Raw genomic sequence first — 15272 nt, 5'->3', positions numbered from 1 at the left:
CCATCCACATACTTTTGTTGTTTTTGTCGGTACTAGGGTTTGAACTCAGGTCCTTGCACCTGCTAGGCTAGCTCTCTCATGAGCCACACCTTCAACCCCTATCAAAAAAATTTATGTGTTTAATGTAATTTAAATATTCATGAAAGTATATATTTAGACATTAACATATACATATATTTATGTAAGTAGCTAGGATTACAGGCATGAGCCACTGCACCCCAGAGGTAGTGTATGTGGCCTTTTACCAATAAGCATGCATCAAAACCATATTGCTGAAACCTAATATTACATCAAAGCCTAAATGAGGTGCTTGGCACAGAATGCTTGTACTTGTTATCCTAGCTACTTGGGGGCAGAAGTAAGGAGGACAGCTGTTGGAGGCCAGCTGACACAAAAAAATTCAGGAAACCTGCCTCCCTCTCCCCATCTCAATCAATAAAAAGCTGGGCATGCCAGGAGCTGGTGGCTCACACCTGTAATCCTAGCACCTCAGGAGGCTGAGATCTGAGGATCTTGGTTCAAAGCCAGCTGGGTCAGGAAAGTCCCTGAGACTTTTTTTTTGGGGTCAGCCATGGGGCTTGAACTTGGCTTGGGTGCTATCCCTGAGCTCTTCAGCTCAAGGCTAGCATTCTACCACTTAAATTACAGCACCACTTCCAGTTTCCTGGTGGTTTACTGGAGATAAGAGTTTAACGGACTTTCCTGCCTCAGGCTCTCTTTGAACCATGATCCTCAGATCTCAGCCTCCTGAGTAGCTAGGATTATAGGCAAAAGCCACTGGCGCCTGGCTAAAAGGACTGTTGTGTTTTCTTTCTTTCTTTCTTTCTTTGGTCATGGGGCCTGAACTCTGGGCCTGGGTGCTGTCCCTCAGCTTTTCAGCTATAGACTAGCGCTCTACCTCTTGAGCCTCAGCGCCACTTCTGGCTTTTTCTGCTTATGTGGTACTGAGGAATCAAACCAAGGGCCTCATGCATGCAAGGCAAGCACTCTACCACTGAGCCAGCTTCCCAGCCCTAAAAGCCAAGTAGATAACTTTTTTTTGTGGGCCTGGGCTCTGTCCCTGAGCTCTTCAGCCCAAAGTGAGCGCTCTACCGCTTGAGCCACAGCACCACTTCTCCCTGAGACTTTTTTTTTTTTTTTTGTCGGTCATGGGGCTTGAACTCTGGGCCTGGGCGCTGTCCCTCAGCTCTTCAGCTCAAGGCAAGCGCTCTACCACTTGAGCTACAGCGCCACTTCCGGTTTTCTAGTGGTTTATTGGAGATAGGAGTCTCACAGTCTTTTCTGCCTGGGCTGGCTTTGAACCGCGATTCTCAGATCTCAGCCTCCTGAGTAGCTAGGATTACAGGCGTGAGCCACCGGCGCCCGGCTTCCCTGAGACTTTTTATCTCTAGTTAACCACCAGAAAACGTGGCGCTGTGGCTCAAGTGGTAGAGCACTAGCCTTAAGCTGAAGAGCTCAGGGACAGTGCCCATGCCGAGTTCAAGCCCTATGACTGACAAAAAAAAAAAAAAAAGGCAAGCAAACTGGTCATAATGGCACATTCCTGATATCCTAGCTGTAGCAGGAAGCTTAAATAGGAGGATTACAGTCCAGGTGGCCTGTACAGAAAGTGAGACCCTGTCTCAAAAGTAGCCAGTGCAAAAAAGGCAGGAGGTATGGTTCCAGTGGGAGATCACATGCTAGCAACATTCAAATCTCAGTACCACTAAAAAGCCTTAAAAAGCCAAAGTGGGAAAGACAGGCATCAATACCATGCTATCATCACTGAAAGGCAAGGGCTGGGTTATGAACTGCTTGTAAAATAGCCCAAGCAGGAAAGTCTGTGAGACTCTTATCTCCAGTAAACCATTCAGAAAACCAGAAGCGGTGTTGTGGCTCAAGTGGTAGAGTGCTAGCCTTGAGCTGAAGAGATGGACAGCTCCCAGACCCAGAGTTCGGGCTCTACCACGGACCCTTTCCCCCCCCCCCCCCCCCCCAAAGGAATCAATTGTTGAGGAAGTGAGCATCTACATTGGAAGAGCTGTTGTCAGTCCCACTTAGCCATGGTCTGATTCTGGTTGGAATGAAAACAGCTGGAGGAAGGGCTATTATGCCTTAGATGCTGGCTTTTTGCTGGTTAAATGGAGATAAGCGTCTCATGGATTTTCCCGCACAGGCTGGTTTTGAACTATGATCCTCAGCCTCCTGAATAACTAGGATTTCAGTTTAAGCCACCACTGTCCTGCATTGAAGCATGAGTCTTTATATATTTTTGTCTGTTTTGGGGCTTGAACTCAGGGCCTGGGTACTCTACCACTTTGAGCCACAGTGCCACTTCCAGTTTTCAGATCTCAGGCTTTTCAGATCTCAGGCTCCTGAGTAGTAGGATTACAGGCGTGAGCCACTACTGCCCGACCTTCCCACTCCTCTACCCCCCTCCTTCCCCAGTCCTGCAGCTTAAACTCAAGGGTCCTGAGCTTCTTTTGCTCAAGGCTAGTGCTCTAGCTTTCCACAGTGCTACTTCTGGCTTTTACTCTTTATGTGGTACTGAGGAATTGAACCCAGGGCTTCATGAAGCACCCTATCACTAAGCCAACTTCCCAGCCCCTGCCCAATTTTTTTTTTTTTAAACCAGTTTTGCAAGGGAGGGATGTGATTTTTGGACAGGTAGACAGACACCAGTTTTTGTTGTTTTTTGTAGGTCATGGGGTTTGAACTCTGGTCCTGGGCACTGTCCCTCAACATATTACCACTTGAGCCACAGCACCACATCTGGTTTTCTGGTGGTTTCTTGGAGATAAGAGTCTCATGAATTTTCTTGCCTGGGCTGGCTTTGAGCCGCAATCCTGAGTAGCTAAGTCGCTAGGATTACAGGCGTCAGCCACCAGCATCCAGCTAACGGGCCCAAGTCTTACTCAAGTCTTCTTAGCTTTTGAATTTGAACAGAGAAACAACAGCAGAAGATGGTCAGGCCCATGCTTCCATGGAAGGCCCTGGGATGGCGTGTGCTGGGTTCAGATTCCAACTTTCCCTTAGCTGGGTGGGATGCCCATGCTGGACTGTCCTCTGTGGGGAGCACTTACCACAGAACCCCGCTTTGCAGAGCCAGCAATTGGGCAGGGTGGCCCTGCTTGAGTGCTTTGTAGCTTGATGTAGCCACCTTCCCTCCTTCCCTCCCTTTGCATGCTCCTCCCCAAGGGATCCCAGCTTCAATAGGCTTTCTGCCCATGATCCATCCAATACCCACGATCATGGGGACCCCTCCTGAGGGCCACCACCCTGTGAACCATCTTCCTCTCCTCTACCCAGAAGTTATCATTCTACTCCTTCATTCCCAACCTTCTTTTTTTTCTCTTCAGCACTGAGGTTTGAATTCAGGACCTTGCCTTTGGAAGGCAGGTGCTCGTAACACTGAGTTATGCCTCAGCCTTAGTTTTTGCTGGTTATTTTTGATAGGGTCTAGTTTCTTGTATGGGCATGACCCCTATATGTTCACCTTAGCACGTGTAATAGGTTTGTCACTGGGCCCTGTGGAAAGGTCTTGTGAAATTTTCTTCTAGGCTGGCCTCCAACTGCAACCCTCCCAATCTCAGACTCCCAAGTGGCCAGGATTACAGGTGTGAGGCCCCTCTCAGCTTGAAGTCATTTCTCTCTGGGAAGCCTGCCTGGACTGTTACAGATGGTATCTCACAAACAGCGCAGGCCAGGAACTGGAGAAGGAGTGCTTTATTCTTACCACTGAGCAAGGTATGTGGCCCAGGGCCTCAGTAGCAGCAGGCAGCCCCTCCCGGCCCAGCCCTGTCCTCTTGGCACCACAGCTGCAGCCTTCATCACGGGCTGGAGTGACAGGAGCTGGGATGATAGCCTGGGCAGTGCTCTGCCTGGGAGAGCGGCAGTGGGCATGGGTAGCAGCAGCAGGTCACTGGGTGGGGAGTGTTAGTCTAGCTGGCCTATTCAGCTCCCCCCCACCCCCAAGGTGGTGTCTGGACTTGGAGCCGGGGACATCCATGGTGACTCAGTCGGCGGTGAAGATCCGACTGGAGATGTCGTCCAGGAGCCAGTCGATGCCGGGCAGCAGGTCCTCCCCAGAGAAGGCGCTGCAGCTCTGGACGCGCCAGTGGTGTGTACGGATGGAGGCAAGGTCCAGGGCCTGGGGACAGAGAGGAAAGGTGGAGCCACAGTGCACAGCCCTAGCCCTGCGGGGTGAGGCGCATCGCCCGCGGGGCACCGGGGCTCTCTGTGGTCCTTGATGTAAAAGCCACACGGACTCCTGAGGGTCTCACGGGGCAGGGACCCCACTGAAGTCATCTCATTCGTTCCCTATGAGGCCCCAGGTGCCAACGACTGGGCTTGCAGTTTTACCAAGAAGGAAACCAAAGCTCAGAGAAGCCAATTACTGGCCACATCACATGGCTAGTAAGTGGCAGAACTAGGATCCTAACCCCGCTCTTTCTCTTTGTGGCACTTGAGAACTAGAATAGCAGTTAAAATGCAGGCTTGAGCTAGACAGGCTTGGATTTAAATCCTGGCTTGTCTACCTCCTGGCTGTGTGGTACCGGGTAAGTCATCTACTCTCTCTCATTGTGTTGCACCATCTAGAACATGAGAGTGGTCGTGAGAACGAAATGGACTCGGGTCTGTGCAGAATTAGCCTGACAGGAAGCACTCCCTGCAGACTGACTGTCCGTATCCTGTGGATCAATCTGTCTGTAGCTCTGCTTCCCCAGGCTGTAAGCTGCCATTACAGACCTTATTAATGACCCAATGTCCAGTGCTCTGAACAGGTCCTGCCACACATAGGGGACTAATAAATGCTTTTCTAATAATTATCAAGTAGATCTTGGTTCATGCCCCTTTTTCTAGGCAAGCCTGCCTCCAAGGACTCACCTCCTGAATGGCATTAGAGGACAGTGCTCCTGGCAGGTCCTGCTTATTGGCAAAGATGAGAAGGGTTGCTCCGGCTAGGCGCTGGGAGAGAAAAAGTGGAGAGGAGGGTGAGCGCTCACAGGCCAGCCTGACTCCTTTTCTACTGGCCTAGAGGATCTGGGGTCAAACATCAGTCTCCATGATCAGGGCAAGGCCTGGGTGGCAGGGCAGAGTGAAAAGAGTGGCTGGCCTGTCTGATCCCACTTTGGCTACATGTGGACTCAGGGTCCAGCTGAGCACCACCCAGCGGCACCTCTCTCTTCCATGTCTCAGTTTCCTCATCTATAATCAGGAGAAGATGCTGAACAAGATGTCTGAGCTGAGTGCGAGTGGCTCACACCTGTAATCCTACCTATCCAGGAGGCTGAGATCTGAGGATCGAGGTGTGAAGCCAGCCCTGGCAGGAAAGTCCATGAGACTCTTTTTTTTTTTGGTACGGTCATGGGGCCTGAACTCTGGGCCTGGTGCTGTCCCTCAGCTCTTCAGCTCAAGGCTAGCGCTCTACCACTTGAGCCACAGCGCCACTTCCGGCTTTTTTCTTTTTGCTTATGTGGTGCTGAGGAATCGAACCCAGGGCCTCATGCAAGCGCTCTACCACTGAGCCACCTTCCCAGCCCCCATGAGACTCTTATCTCCAGTTAACCACCAAAAAGCCAGAAGTGGCTGAAAGTGGTAAAGCACTACTAGCCTTGAGTAAAACAGCTCAGGGACAGAGCCTAGGGTCTGAGTTCAAAGCCTCATGACCACCACCACCAACAAAAACTAACCTTGACCCTATGTTACTTGGAGCACAGATGCCTGTGGGACTCATCTGTGAACACAGAAGCAACCTCATTCATGCAGCAAGTCTAAGCTGAACACCTATTATGTGCCGGGTCCCAGCCCCCACTGGCCGGCCTGCGCACCTCCTCTACCAGAAGGCTCTGGAGCTCCCGCTGGCAGTCCTGCATGCGCTGGCGGTCGGCGCTGTCCACCACCCAGATGAGGCCATCTGTGCTCTCAAAGTAGTTCCGCCAGTACGAGCGCAGGGACTTCTGGCCGCCCACATCCCAGATGTTCAGCTTGAAGCTGGGCAGGAAAGAGCCAGCAGAAAATCAGCCCCCTCCGGCCCCCGCCTGCCCCGACCTGGCTAGTGCAGGGCAGGGTCCCAGCTCACCCTCGGTGCTCCAGGGTCTTGATGTTGAAGCCCAGGGTCGGGGAGATGGTGTCCACGTCTTCCCCGTTGAACTTCTTGAGGATGGTGGTTTTGCCGGCATTGTCCAGGCCGCTGGGACATTTGGTTAAGGAGAAGTCCCTGTGCCAAGCCAGTGGCAATGCCAACACAGCGCCCCTTCCTTAAGGGCTAATCATTTCCCATCATAGATATAAAGTTAAGTTGAAGTCAGACACTAGTGCTTACACCTATAATCCTAGCTACTCAAGAGGCTGAGATCTGAGGGTCATGGTTTGAAGCCAGCCTGGGCAGACAAACCCAAGAGAGTCTTATTCCCCGCAAACCAGCAAAAGGCTGAAAGTGGTGCTATGGCTCAAGTGGTATGGCAACAGGTTTGAGTGAGCAAGCAACGAGTGAAAAGCTCCCCGCTCAAACCCCTGAGTCCAAGCCCCAGTACTGGCACAAAATTAAAAAAAAAGTTTTTTCTAAATGTTGAGCTGAGCAAAATAATCATTTCTATCATCTCTGATGAACAAAAGCAACTTAATTCCTGCAGCAACTATTAGTTGAACACCTATTAAGAGCCAGGACCTCTTAGGGTATTAGAGGACAAAGTTCTCATCCTTATGAAGTTTACACTCTCATGGGAGCTTGTGATAGACTACAAACCTGAGGGCTTGGTAGAGTGGCTTAAGCCTGAAATCCTACCTATTTGAGAGACAGACATGGGAAATGGAGGGTTTAAGGCCAGCTGGGAAGGAAAAAAAAAGTTTAAGAGATTCCATTTCAACCAATGGCTAAGTGAGATGGAGCATACCCAGTGACTTGGTAGAAGCACAAATAGTAGCATCACAGTCCAGGCTAGCCTGAGCAAGACCCTATCATCAATGCAAAATCATCAATGCAAAAAGGGCTAGCTGAGGGACTCAAGTGGTAGAGGGCCTGCTTAGACATTACAAAGCCCCAAATTCAAACTCCAGGAGGACAAAATAACAACAATAATGTACTACAGATCCTGGCAAGAGTGACCAATGCAGGGCATGGTCCAAGAGGAGTCCAAGAGGAGTTGCTTTAGGCTCAGGCACCAGGGATGCTGGGTGAAGTCTCTTGAGTGTCTGAAACACCCAAGGCCAGCCTGTTGAAGGACTAAGGGAAGAACAAACATCAGAGAATGGCAGCTACCTTTGTGTTTCTGGAATGTTTCACATCCTTTTCTGTAGAGCAAATCTCTAGAGAAAAGAGAACCACCTCCTCTCCTTCCAACACTTGAGCTCCTGCAGCTGACTGGAGATTAGAAGGAGGGCAGGTCCTGTGCTCAGGCCCTCTTCCTGTTTACCTGGTCTGGTTAGGAACTTGAGAGATGGAGGCAAGAAAAGTGCTGCTCCTGAGGCTCAATCTTAGGCCTAAAGTTGCCCTAATCCTGGTCTCTCTAATGCCAGTATTATCTATGTGTTCTCCATGGATCAAGAACAGGGGACAAACTCCTGTTGCTCCTCTTCCCTCTCCCCCATTCAGTGACATACAACTTGCCTTCTACAGCACACTTCCTCAAACACTCTTTACACTCACCTGGGCCAAACTTTGTATCTTCCTGCTTTTTCTTTCCTTTTAGTAGTGCTGTGATGGAACCCAGGGCCTTACAGGTTAGAACTCCTGCTCTTGCTCTCTCCTCTTTCCCTTTCCCCACCCCTCTCTCGCCAGTATGAGGACTTGAAACCAGGGCTGAGGGGCAGGGAACTCTCCACTAGCTTTTTTGGTTCAAGGCTGGGCTGACGCTCTTCCACTTGAACCACAGCGCTACCTGAGATTAATAGTCTTAGGAATGGGTCTACCTGGGCTTGCTTTCAAACCATAATTTGAGGATCTCAGCCTCCTGAGTAGCTAGGATTACAGGTGTGAGTTGTTGGCTCCCAGTTCCTGCTTTCTTAAACTGGGAGAGGGGGAAACCACTGCATATCATCAGAATGTGTCCCCAGTGGCTTCCAGAGCCTGTTCTTGCCACAGTGGTCCCCAAAGACTTCATGCTGCATTTCAGGGGCCTGGCGGCCCTCACTGCTTATCTTCTGCTCCCCTGCAGCACCTGCATCCTCATTTCACATGTTTGGACACCTGTGCACACCACTTTCTAGCTGAGCTCCTGCACCTGTGATCAAACACTACCCTACCTCTGCTGCACAGGTCCAGCAGCACATGTGACATTCTAAGGATAGCTCCGATGCCTCACCTGGCCAAACAGAGGTCAGGGCTATCATCTTCCCAGGAACCTGTTCCTCCCCATCTCAGCACAGTGGATTGCATGTGTGCATATATATGCATGTGCACCCATACTGGTGCTTTAACTAAGAACATCACCTTGACTTGGCTTTTTTTGCTCTATCACTTGAACCACATGTCCACTTGCAGCTTTTTTGCTTGTTAACTGGAGATGAGTTTCACACATTTGTCTGCCTAGGCTGCCTCTGAACAGGGATCTTCAGATCTCAGCCTTCTGCGTAGCTAGAATTACAAGCATGAGGCACCAAGGCACGGCTCCTTGTGCTTCAGACTGTTCTGGCCAGAACCCTGGCGTCAGGCTTGGTTTCAGTTCATCTCATTCTCAATCTAGTTATTCCTGCTGGCCTGCCTATACCATGTCTTCCATGACCTTGCCTTCAGTCCTGGGCCTGGTCTCAGCTCATGGCTTCTCCTCTAAACTTCTCACTTAAAGGAAAAGCCAAGAACCAGAAATCCTTATGAGATGGGTCTCTTCTACTGTAACCACACTGCCTTCTTTGATGTCCCCATGAACCTGACAGGAATGCATTTGCCTTTCTTTGCCTTGGATAGTTTTCCTCCAGATACGTATGCTTCAATCTTTGCCCCCCTCATGTCTTTACCCAACTGTCATTTAGTGTGGCACTATATTATTTTAATGTGTTGGTACTGGGGCTTGAATGCAGGGATTCATGCTCTTAGGTTTTTTGTTCAAGGCTGGTGCTCTACCACTTGAGCCACACCTGGCTTTTTTTTTTGGCTAGTTCATTGGAGGTAAGAGTCTCTTGGATTTGTCTGCCTGAGCTGGCTTCCGACCTCCATCCTCGGATCTCGGCCTCCTGAGTAGTGAGGATTACAGGCGTGAGCCACCGGCGCCCGGGTCGATTGCAGATTTCTACCAAGCCTGGTACACCGCAGGGCAACGGGGCGCAGGCGTCGGCTAACGCACCACCCCGAGGGTCCTGGGGCCTGCAAGCCCTTAGGGGCGCAGGCACGACCGACTGCCCAGCAGAGGACCCGAGGCTGGGTCCACACCGCCGCCCTGACCCCAGCCGGGGCCCGCGCGCCGCCCGGACGCCGACCTCGGGGTCGGGGCCGGCACCCTCGCCCAGGGGGAGGAGGTCAGAGCACCGGAGGACGAGAACCCACGCGCGGACCGGAGTGACAGAGGGTGACGTCGGAGTCACCTCCGGGCCCTATGCCACCCAGCACCCGGGACGCTGCGCCCCGCAGGGCGCCTCCAGGCCCACACCTTTGGCGCTTGGAGGCGAGTCCCCCTCCGTCCCCGCGAGGTGGTACGGCCCGCGGCGGCCCCGGCCGGGAGGATTGGTAGGGCCGCGCGCGTGACGCACAATGGGCAGTTGGTACGGACCCGGCGGCCGCGCTCCCGCGCCCGGCAGGGGGCGCCTGGCACCGCCCACCCGGCAGGCCCTCCCCGCCCCCCGGCCCTCGCGGCTCCGGCTTCCGGAAGGATACAGCATGAGCAGTCGCAGCTCCCGCTCTTTCTGCTTCATCTTCTTCAGAATGGTCAGAAGCCCCATGGTCCCGTAACCCCCTCCCGGCTGCCGTTTCTTCTAGTCCCGGGACTCCGTTCTCAGTTCCTATTGGCTATCACACCCGTGGAGAGCACCGTCTATTGGTCGGCCCCGTGTTTGGTCCCGCCCTTTCCTCCACGTGACTCGGAAGCCTCCCTTGGGAGCCGCAGCCATGGTCCCCCTAGTGGTCACCGGGACTGCTGCGCCCACCCCGGCGTTAACCCTTCGCCTCCCAGGGCGAAATCCTCATTCCTTCCAGCCTGGGACCGTCGGACTTGGCGGGAACGGGAGCTTGAAGCTCCTGAACCGTTATCTTGGCTAGGTGGGGAGTACCTACAAAGGGCTTAACTCTGGAAACAGAACTGGGGGCACAGGGTGCCGGCTGCTCACCTGGCAGCAGTAGAAGGCCCGGAGACGGGGGGCCCAGCCCCGCTCCGCGGGGGCCTCGGCATCCTCCTGAATCTGCAGTGACGCAGATGGGCCTCCCCGGTCCCCGGCTCAGTCCAGGGCGGTCGTGCCCCCTAGAGGCCGTTTCCAAGGGTGCGTGCGTGCGCGTGCGTGTGCGTGTGCGCGCGCGCGCGCGCCGTGTCTTTTCCCGTGACAGGATAGTCAATGTCCTTTAGAGGACTGGGAGTCCTGCAATGCGGGGGAACGCCAAGAATTGACCCACCCGCCAGGCTCCTGCAATCCTAGCTACCCGGGAGGCTGAGATCAGCCTGGGGAGGAAAATCTACGAGACGCCGAAAAACCCGGAAGTGGAGCTGTGGCTTAGGTGGAAGAGCCCCAGCTAGGCGCTCTGGGTTCGAGCCCCAGCTGTCTGTGTCCGTGTTGTCTGTATTAAGTAAAGAAGCAAATTTCTATTCCTTTTTCTTTTTTCCTTTTGGAGTACTAGGGTTTCAGCTCAGGACTTCACATTTGCTGGGTAGGCTCTGTACTAATTAGGCCACACGTACCAGCCCATTTTGCTTTTAGGTTATTTTTCAGATAGGGTCTCAGACCTGGATCCTCCAGCCTAGGTTGGATAACTGATACTCAACCACATCTGGCTTTCGTTGAGATAGAAGTGTCACTAACTTCTTGCCCCAGCTGCCCTGGAATCACATCCTCATGATCTCCCTCCACCTCTGGGGTGGTTGGGATTATATGCACGAGCCAGCATGCCTGGTCCCATTTTAGTTTTTTTATTATTTATTTTTGGTCGTGGGGCTTGGGCGCTGTTCCTGCGCTCTTCAGCTCAAGGCTAGCGCTTTACCGCTTGAGCCAGCCAGAGCGCCACTACCGGTTTTCTAGTGGTTTATTGGAGATAAGATTTTCACGGACTTTACTGCCTGAGCTGGCTTTTAACTGCCATCCTCAGATCTCAGCCTCCCGAGTAGCTAGGATTATAGGCGTGAGCCACCGGCGCCCGGCCCATAAAAGAACAATAACTGGAAGAATGCCCACTAAAAAAGTTTTTTTTAAAAAAAATAATGGAATAAAGTCTTTAAGTGGATTGTGAAGTTAATGTTCCTCAAAGGTTGAATGACATGAATTAACTGAATTTGGCCATTCTGATTATAAAGATATCAGTTTCATAGGGTTCAAATTAATAGTATTAATAAAAGTTGGATTAACAAAACAAAGCATAGCTACTTTTATAAAGGTAGTGTTTGGTGAAACGTTTGGTTCAGTATCTATTCTTTTCTTTCTTTTTTTTGGGGGGGTCGGGTCATGGGGCCTGAACTCTGGGCCTGGGCGCTGTCCCTCAGCTCTTCAGCTCAAGGCTAGCGCTCTACCACTTGAGTCACAGTGCCACTTCTGGCTTTTTTCTTTTTGCTTATGTGGTGCTGAGGAATTGAACCCAGGGCCTCAGGCATGCAAGGCAAGCGCTCTACCACTGAGCCAACTTCCCAGCCCTGGTTCAGTATCTATATGGATGAATATACTTCCCAATATGGGACACTCACAAAGTTTAAAAATCACTGAAATTCAAATGTTAATTCTGGGGAGCAAGCTTGGCGTGGAGGGGACTTGAAATTATTACCATAAGTGCTTCTGGATTGTTTTACCTGTCACTAGCCTTGAATTACCTGTATAAATATTAGGCGTAGGCCAGGTGCAGGTAGTTCACTCCTGTAATCCTAGCTATTCCTAGCTATTCAATTACAGGCATGAAGCCAGCCAGAACAGAAAAGTATGTGAGGTTCTTAACTTTAGTTAACTAGTAGAAGTGGAGGTGTAGCTCAAGTAGAGTGTGAGGCTTGGGTGGCAAAAGGTAAGCAAGATCTTGAGGCCCTGAGTTCAAGCCCCAGTACTGGCACAAAATAAATATATGAATAAATACATATGAGGCTATATAAATAAATACATCAAGGTTAATTATATAACTAAAGGCTAAATAAATGCAGGCTAAATACATAAATAAGTAAATGTGGGATTTCCATGGTAGGTTTCAGTCTAAAAAGGAAGAAGTTAGAAAGTGACTATGAGTAATTGCCTGAAGCTAGAAATCAGGAGTGAAGAGGCTTTTTAAAAAGTTATTTATTTTGCATGTACTGATATCTTCCGTGTACAGAAGAGTTTGAATTCAAGTCAGTTTAAGGATGTATCTTGATCAATGTCACATAGAGGGGATTTTAAAGAGGAGGGTGAGATCTATTTCAGAATGTGTTTCCTTGTGCCTTATAGAGAAGAGAGCTCTTAAATAAAACTCCTGAGAAATACCTTCAAAAGAATATATAGAAAGCTGTAGTTATATATAACTGTAGATATATATATAAATATAATTTTTCCCACAAGAAAGATCATGAAATTAAAATACCCAAATCCTGACAGCTGTGAAACCTACTTTTGAAAAGAAGACTCCTTTAGGCTAAACGGATTTAACTTGAGAACTGAGTTCTATATGCCTTGCAAAAAGGGGTATTTGCCCAGTATAAACAACTTAGCAATATAATTTTAATTTCGCTGGGGGCAGTGGCATGCACCTGTATAGTCCAATATTTGAGAGTGTGAGGCAGGAAAAAAAAAAAGATCTGTAGTAGCTTTTTTTTTTTTTTTGGGGGGGGGGAGTGGCAGTGCCAGTCCTGGGGCTGAATTCAGGGCCAGGGCACTGTTCCTGAGCTGCTTTTTGCTCAAGGCTAGCACTCTACCACTTGAGCCACAGCACCATTTCCAGCTTTTTCTGTTTACGTGGAATCGAACCTGGGACTTCATGCATGCTAGGCAAGCACTCTACTACTAAGCCACATTCCCAGCCTGTAGTAGTTTTTTTTCGTGTGTGTGTGTATGTGTGTGTGTGTGTGTGTGTGTGTGTGTGTGTGTGTGTGTGTGTGTGTGTGTGTTAGTACTAGGGTTTGAACTTGGGCTTCAAAGTTGCTAAGCTCGTGCTTTACCACTTGAGCTACATCTCCAGCAAGGCTAGGGGGCTTTTGACTACCAGTTAGGGACCAACCTGGCAACACAATGAGACCTTTCAAAATATAAATAAAAAAGGTACAGCATTTCAATCAGCTGTTTTATGTACCCCTTTATAAAAATAAGGATTAACAGCTGGGCGCTGGTGGTTCACACCTGTAATCCTAGCTACTCAGGAGGCTGAGATCTGAAAATCATGGTTCAAAGCCAGCCCTAGCAAGAAAGTCCATGAGACTCTATCTCCAGTAAAACACCGGAAAACTGGAAATGGCACTGTGGCTCAAGTGGTAGAGTACTAGACTTAAGCTGAAGAGCTGAGGGACAATGCCCAGGCCCAGAGTTCAAGACCCACAACTGACCAATAAATAAATAAATCATAATAACAAAACTTTTACTTTTGGAACCAAAAAATTAAACTAAAAGATAAAACATTTCTTAAGTTATACTTACTAATCACTAAATATCAGCAACAATTTACCCAAGCATTTTACTTATCTACCTTTTATTTTTAAGCTTACCAAATAAGTTATCTATTTGATTCTTTTGTTTGTTCTTTTGGTGATACTGAGGTTTGAACTCAGCTCCTTTTGCTCACTAGGCTGGCACTGTACCACTAAGCTACAACTTCACCTCTATTGAATTCAAATTATTGTACTCAGGTTGTTTAAAAGAAAGTTACAGAATCTGGGTACTTGGTGGCTCAGGCCCATAATCCTAGCTACTCAAGGTTCCATCCAGAGGATCAAGGTTCAAAGTAAGCCCTAGGAAGAAAAGTTTGTGAGACTTCATCTCCAAAACAACCAACAAAAATTGGGACTGGCCGGGCGCTGGTGGCTCACGCCTGTAATCCTAGCTACTCAGGAGGCTGAGATCTGAGGATTGCGGTTCAAAGCCAGCCCGGGCAGGAGAGACCGTGAGACTCCTATCTCCAATAAACCACCAGAAAACCGGAAGTGGCGCTGTAGCTCAAGTGGTAGAGCGCTCGCCTTGAGCTGAAGAGCTGAGGGACAGCGCCCAGGCCCAGAGTTCAAGCCCCACGACCGACAAAAAAAAAATTGGGTCTGGAGGCATTGCTCAAGTGGTAGAGTTCCAGCTAAGCAATAGACTTGGCAAGTACAAGGCCCTGTGTTTAAACCCCAGAACTGGCAGATAAATACTAAGTAAACAAGTTACAGGGGCTGGACATAGCTATTCCAGTGGTACAGTGCCCATTGCCAGGACCTGGCACTACCACAATAAAGTTATAATTTTGATGGGAAGGACTAGGAAGTGGTTCAGTGGTAGAGTGCTTGCCTTGCATGCCTGAGGCCCTGGGTTCGATTCCTCAGCACCACATAAGCAAAAAGAAAAAAGCCAGAAGTGGCGTCGTGGCTCAAGAGGTAGAGCGCTAGCCTTGAGCTGAAGAGCTGGGGGACAGTGCCCAGGCCCAGAGTTCAGACCCCACAACCAGAGCCCCCCCCAAAAAAATAATAATTTTGATGGGAAGAGAACACATATTTCATTCTCCGTGCACACATCAATGATGCAAGTTGTGTGCTTTGAACTGTGTGCCCAGGACAGGGGCCTCAGCCAGCACTTGGTGGCAGCATACCCAAGTGGAGCTTTTGTCCTACTGATAAGCAAAAAACTGGAAAGTCTAGTAGGCAACTCCAATGTTGAAACGGCAACTGCAGATAAACCCCAGTTCTTGCTGTAGGACTCCCTCATGCCCATGGAGGCTCCAGTACCCCAGGACAGTCCCCTGCCCCAGGGCTGCTCACTCACCCTCAGTGGGTATGGACAACCCACAGACCCCAGCCTGGCACCTCCAAGGGTGCCTGGTGTTGAAACCTCTATAGGTCTTTGCCCAGGTGTCTCACCTGGCGTGGGTGACAGAAGGCATCCTGTCCAACTTCCCCATGACAGAAGGAGCTGTCACTCACCCTCTTCCAGCCACAGAGGTCAAGTGACACCCCCAGGCCCGCCCAAAACCTTAGGAGTCAGGAAAGATGATATTCATTGCTTGGAGCAGCCACACCTGTGTCCACCTC

At 50.1% G+C, this 15272-nt stretch overlaps 1 protein-coding gene across 2 annotated transcripts; it reads right to left on the bottom strand.

Annotated features, from left to right (window-relative positions):
* Positions 1–3690: 3690 nt before the first annotated feature.
* On the bottom strand, positions 3691–10346 carry Arl2 (ADP ribosylation factor like GTPase 2). Of its 2 annotated transcripts, XM_042675888.1 has the most exons (6): positions 10237–10346; positions 9788–9919; positions 6062–6172; positions 5811–5973; positions 4867–4947; positions 3691–4129 (listed from the first exon to the last, which is right to left on the bottom strand). In XM_042675888.1, the coding sequence occupies exons 2-6, from the start codon at positions 9850–9852 to the stop codon at positions 3995–3997; spliced, it is 555 nt and encodes a 184-aa protein (XP_042531822.1). In that variant the 5' UTR covers positions 9853–9919; positions 10237–10346; the 3' UTR covers positions 3691–3994. The 2 variants fall into 2 exon arrangements, with proteins under 2 accessions (XP_042531822.1, XP_042531823.1); XM_042675889.1 differs by lacking the exon at positions 10237–10346 and having other exon boundaries at positions 9788–9988.
* Positions 10347–15272: the final 4926 nt, after the last annotated feature.

The sequence above is a fragment of the Dipodomys spectabilis genome, unplaced genomic scaffold (genome assembly GCF_019054845.1).
Source record: "Dipodomys spectabilis isolate Male_0828 unplaced genomic scaffold, ASM1905484v1 ptg000030l, whole genome shotgun sequence".
Lineage (NCBI taxonomy): Eukaryota > Metazoa > Chordata > Mammalia > Rodentia > Heteromyidae > Dipodomys > Dipodomys spectabilis.
The sequence above is the reverse complement of the archived record's forward strand: the minus strand, read 5'-3'. Positions and strand labels throughout refer to the sequence as shown.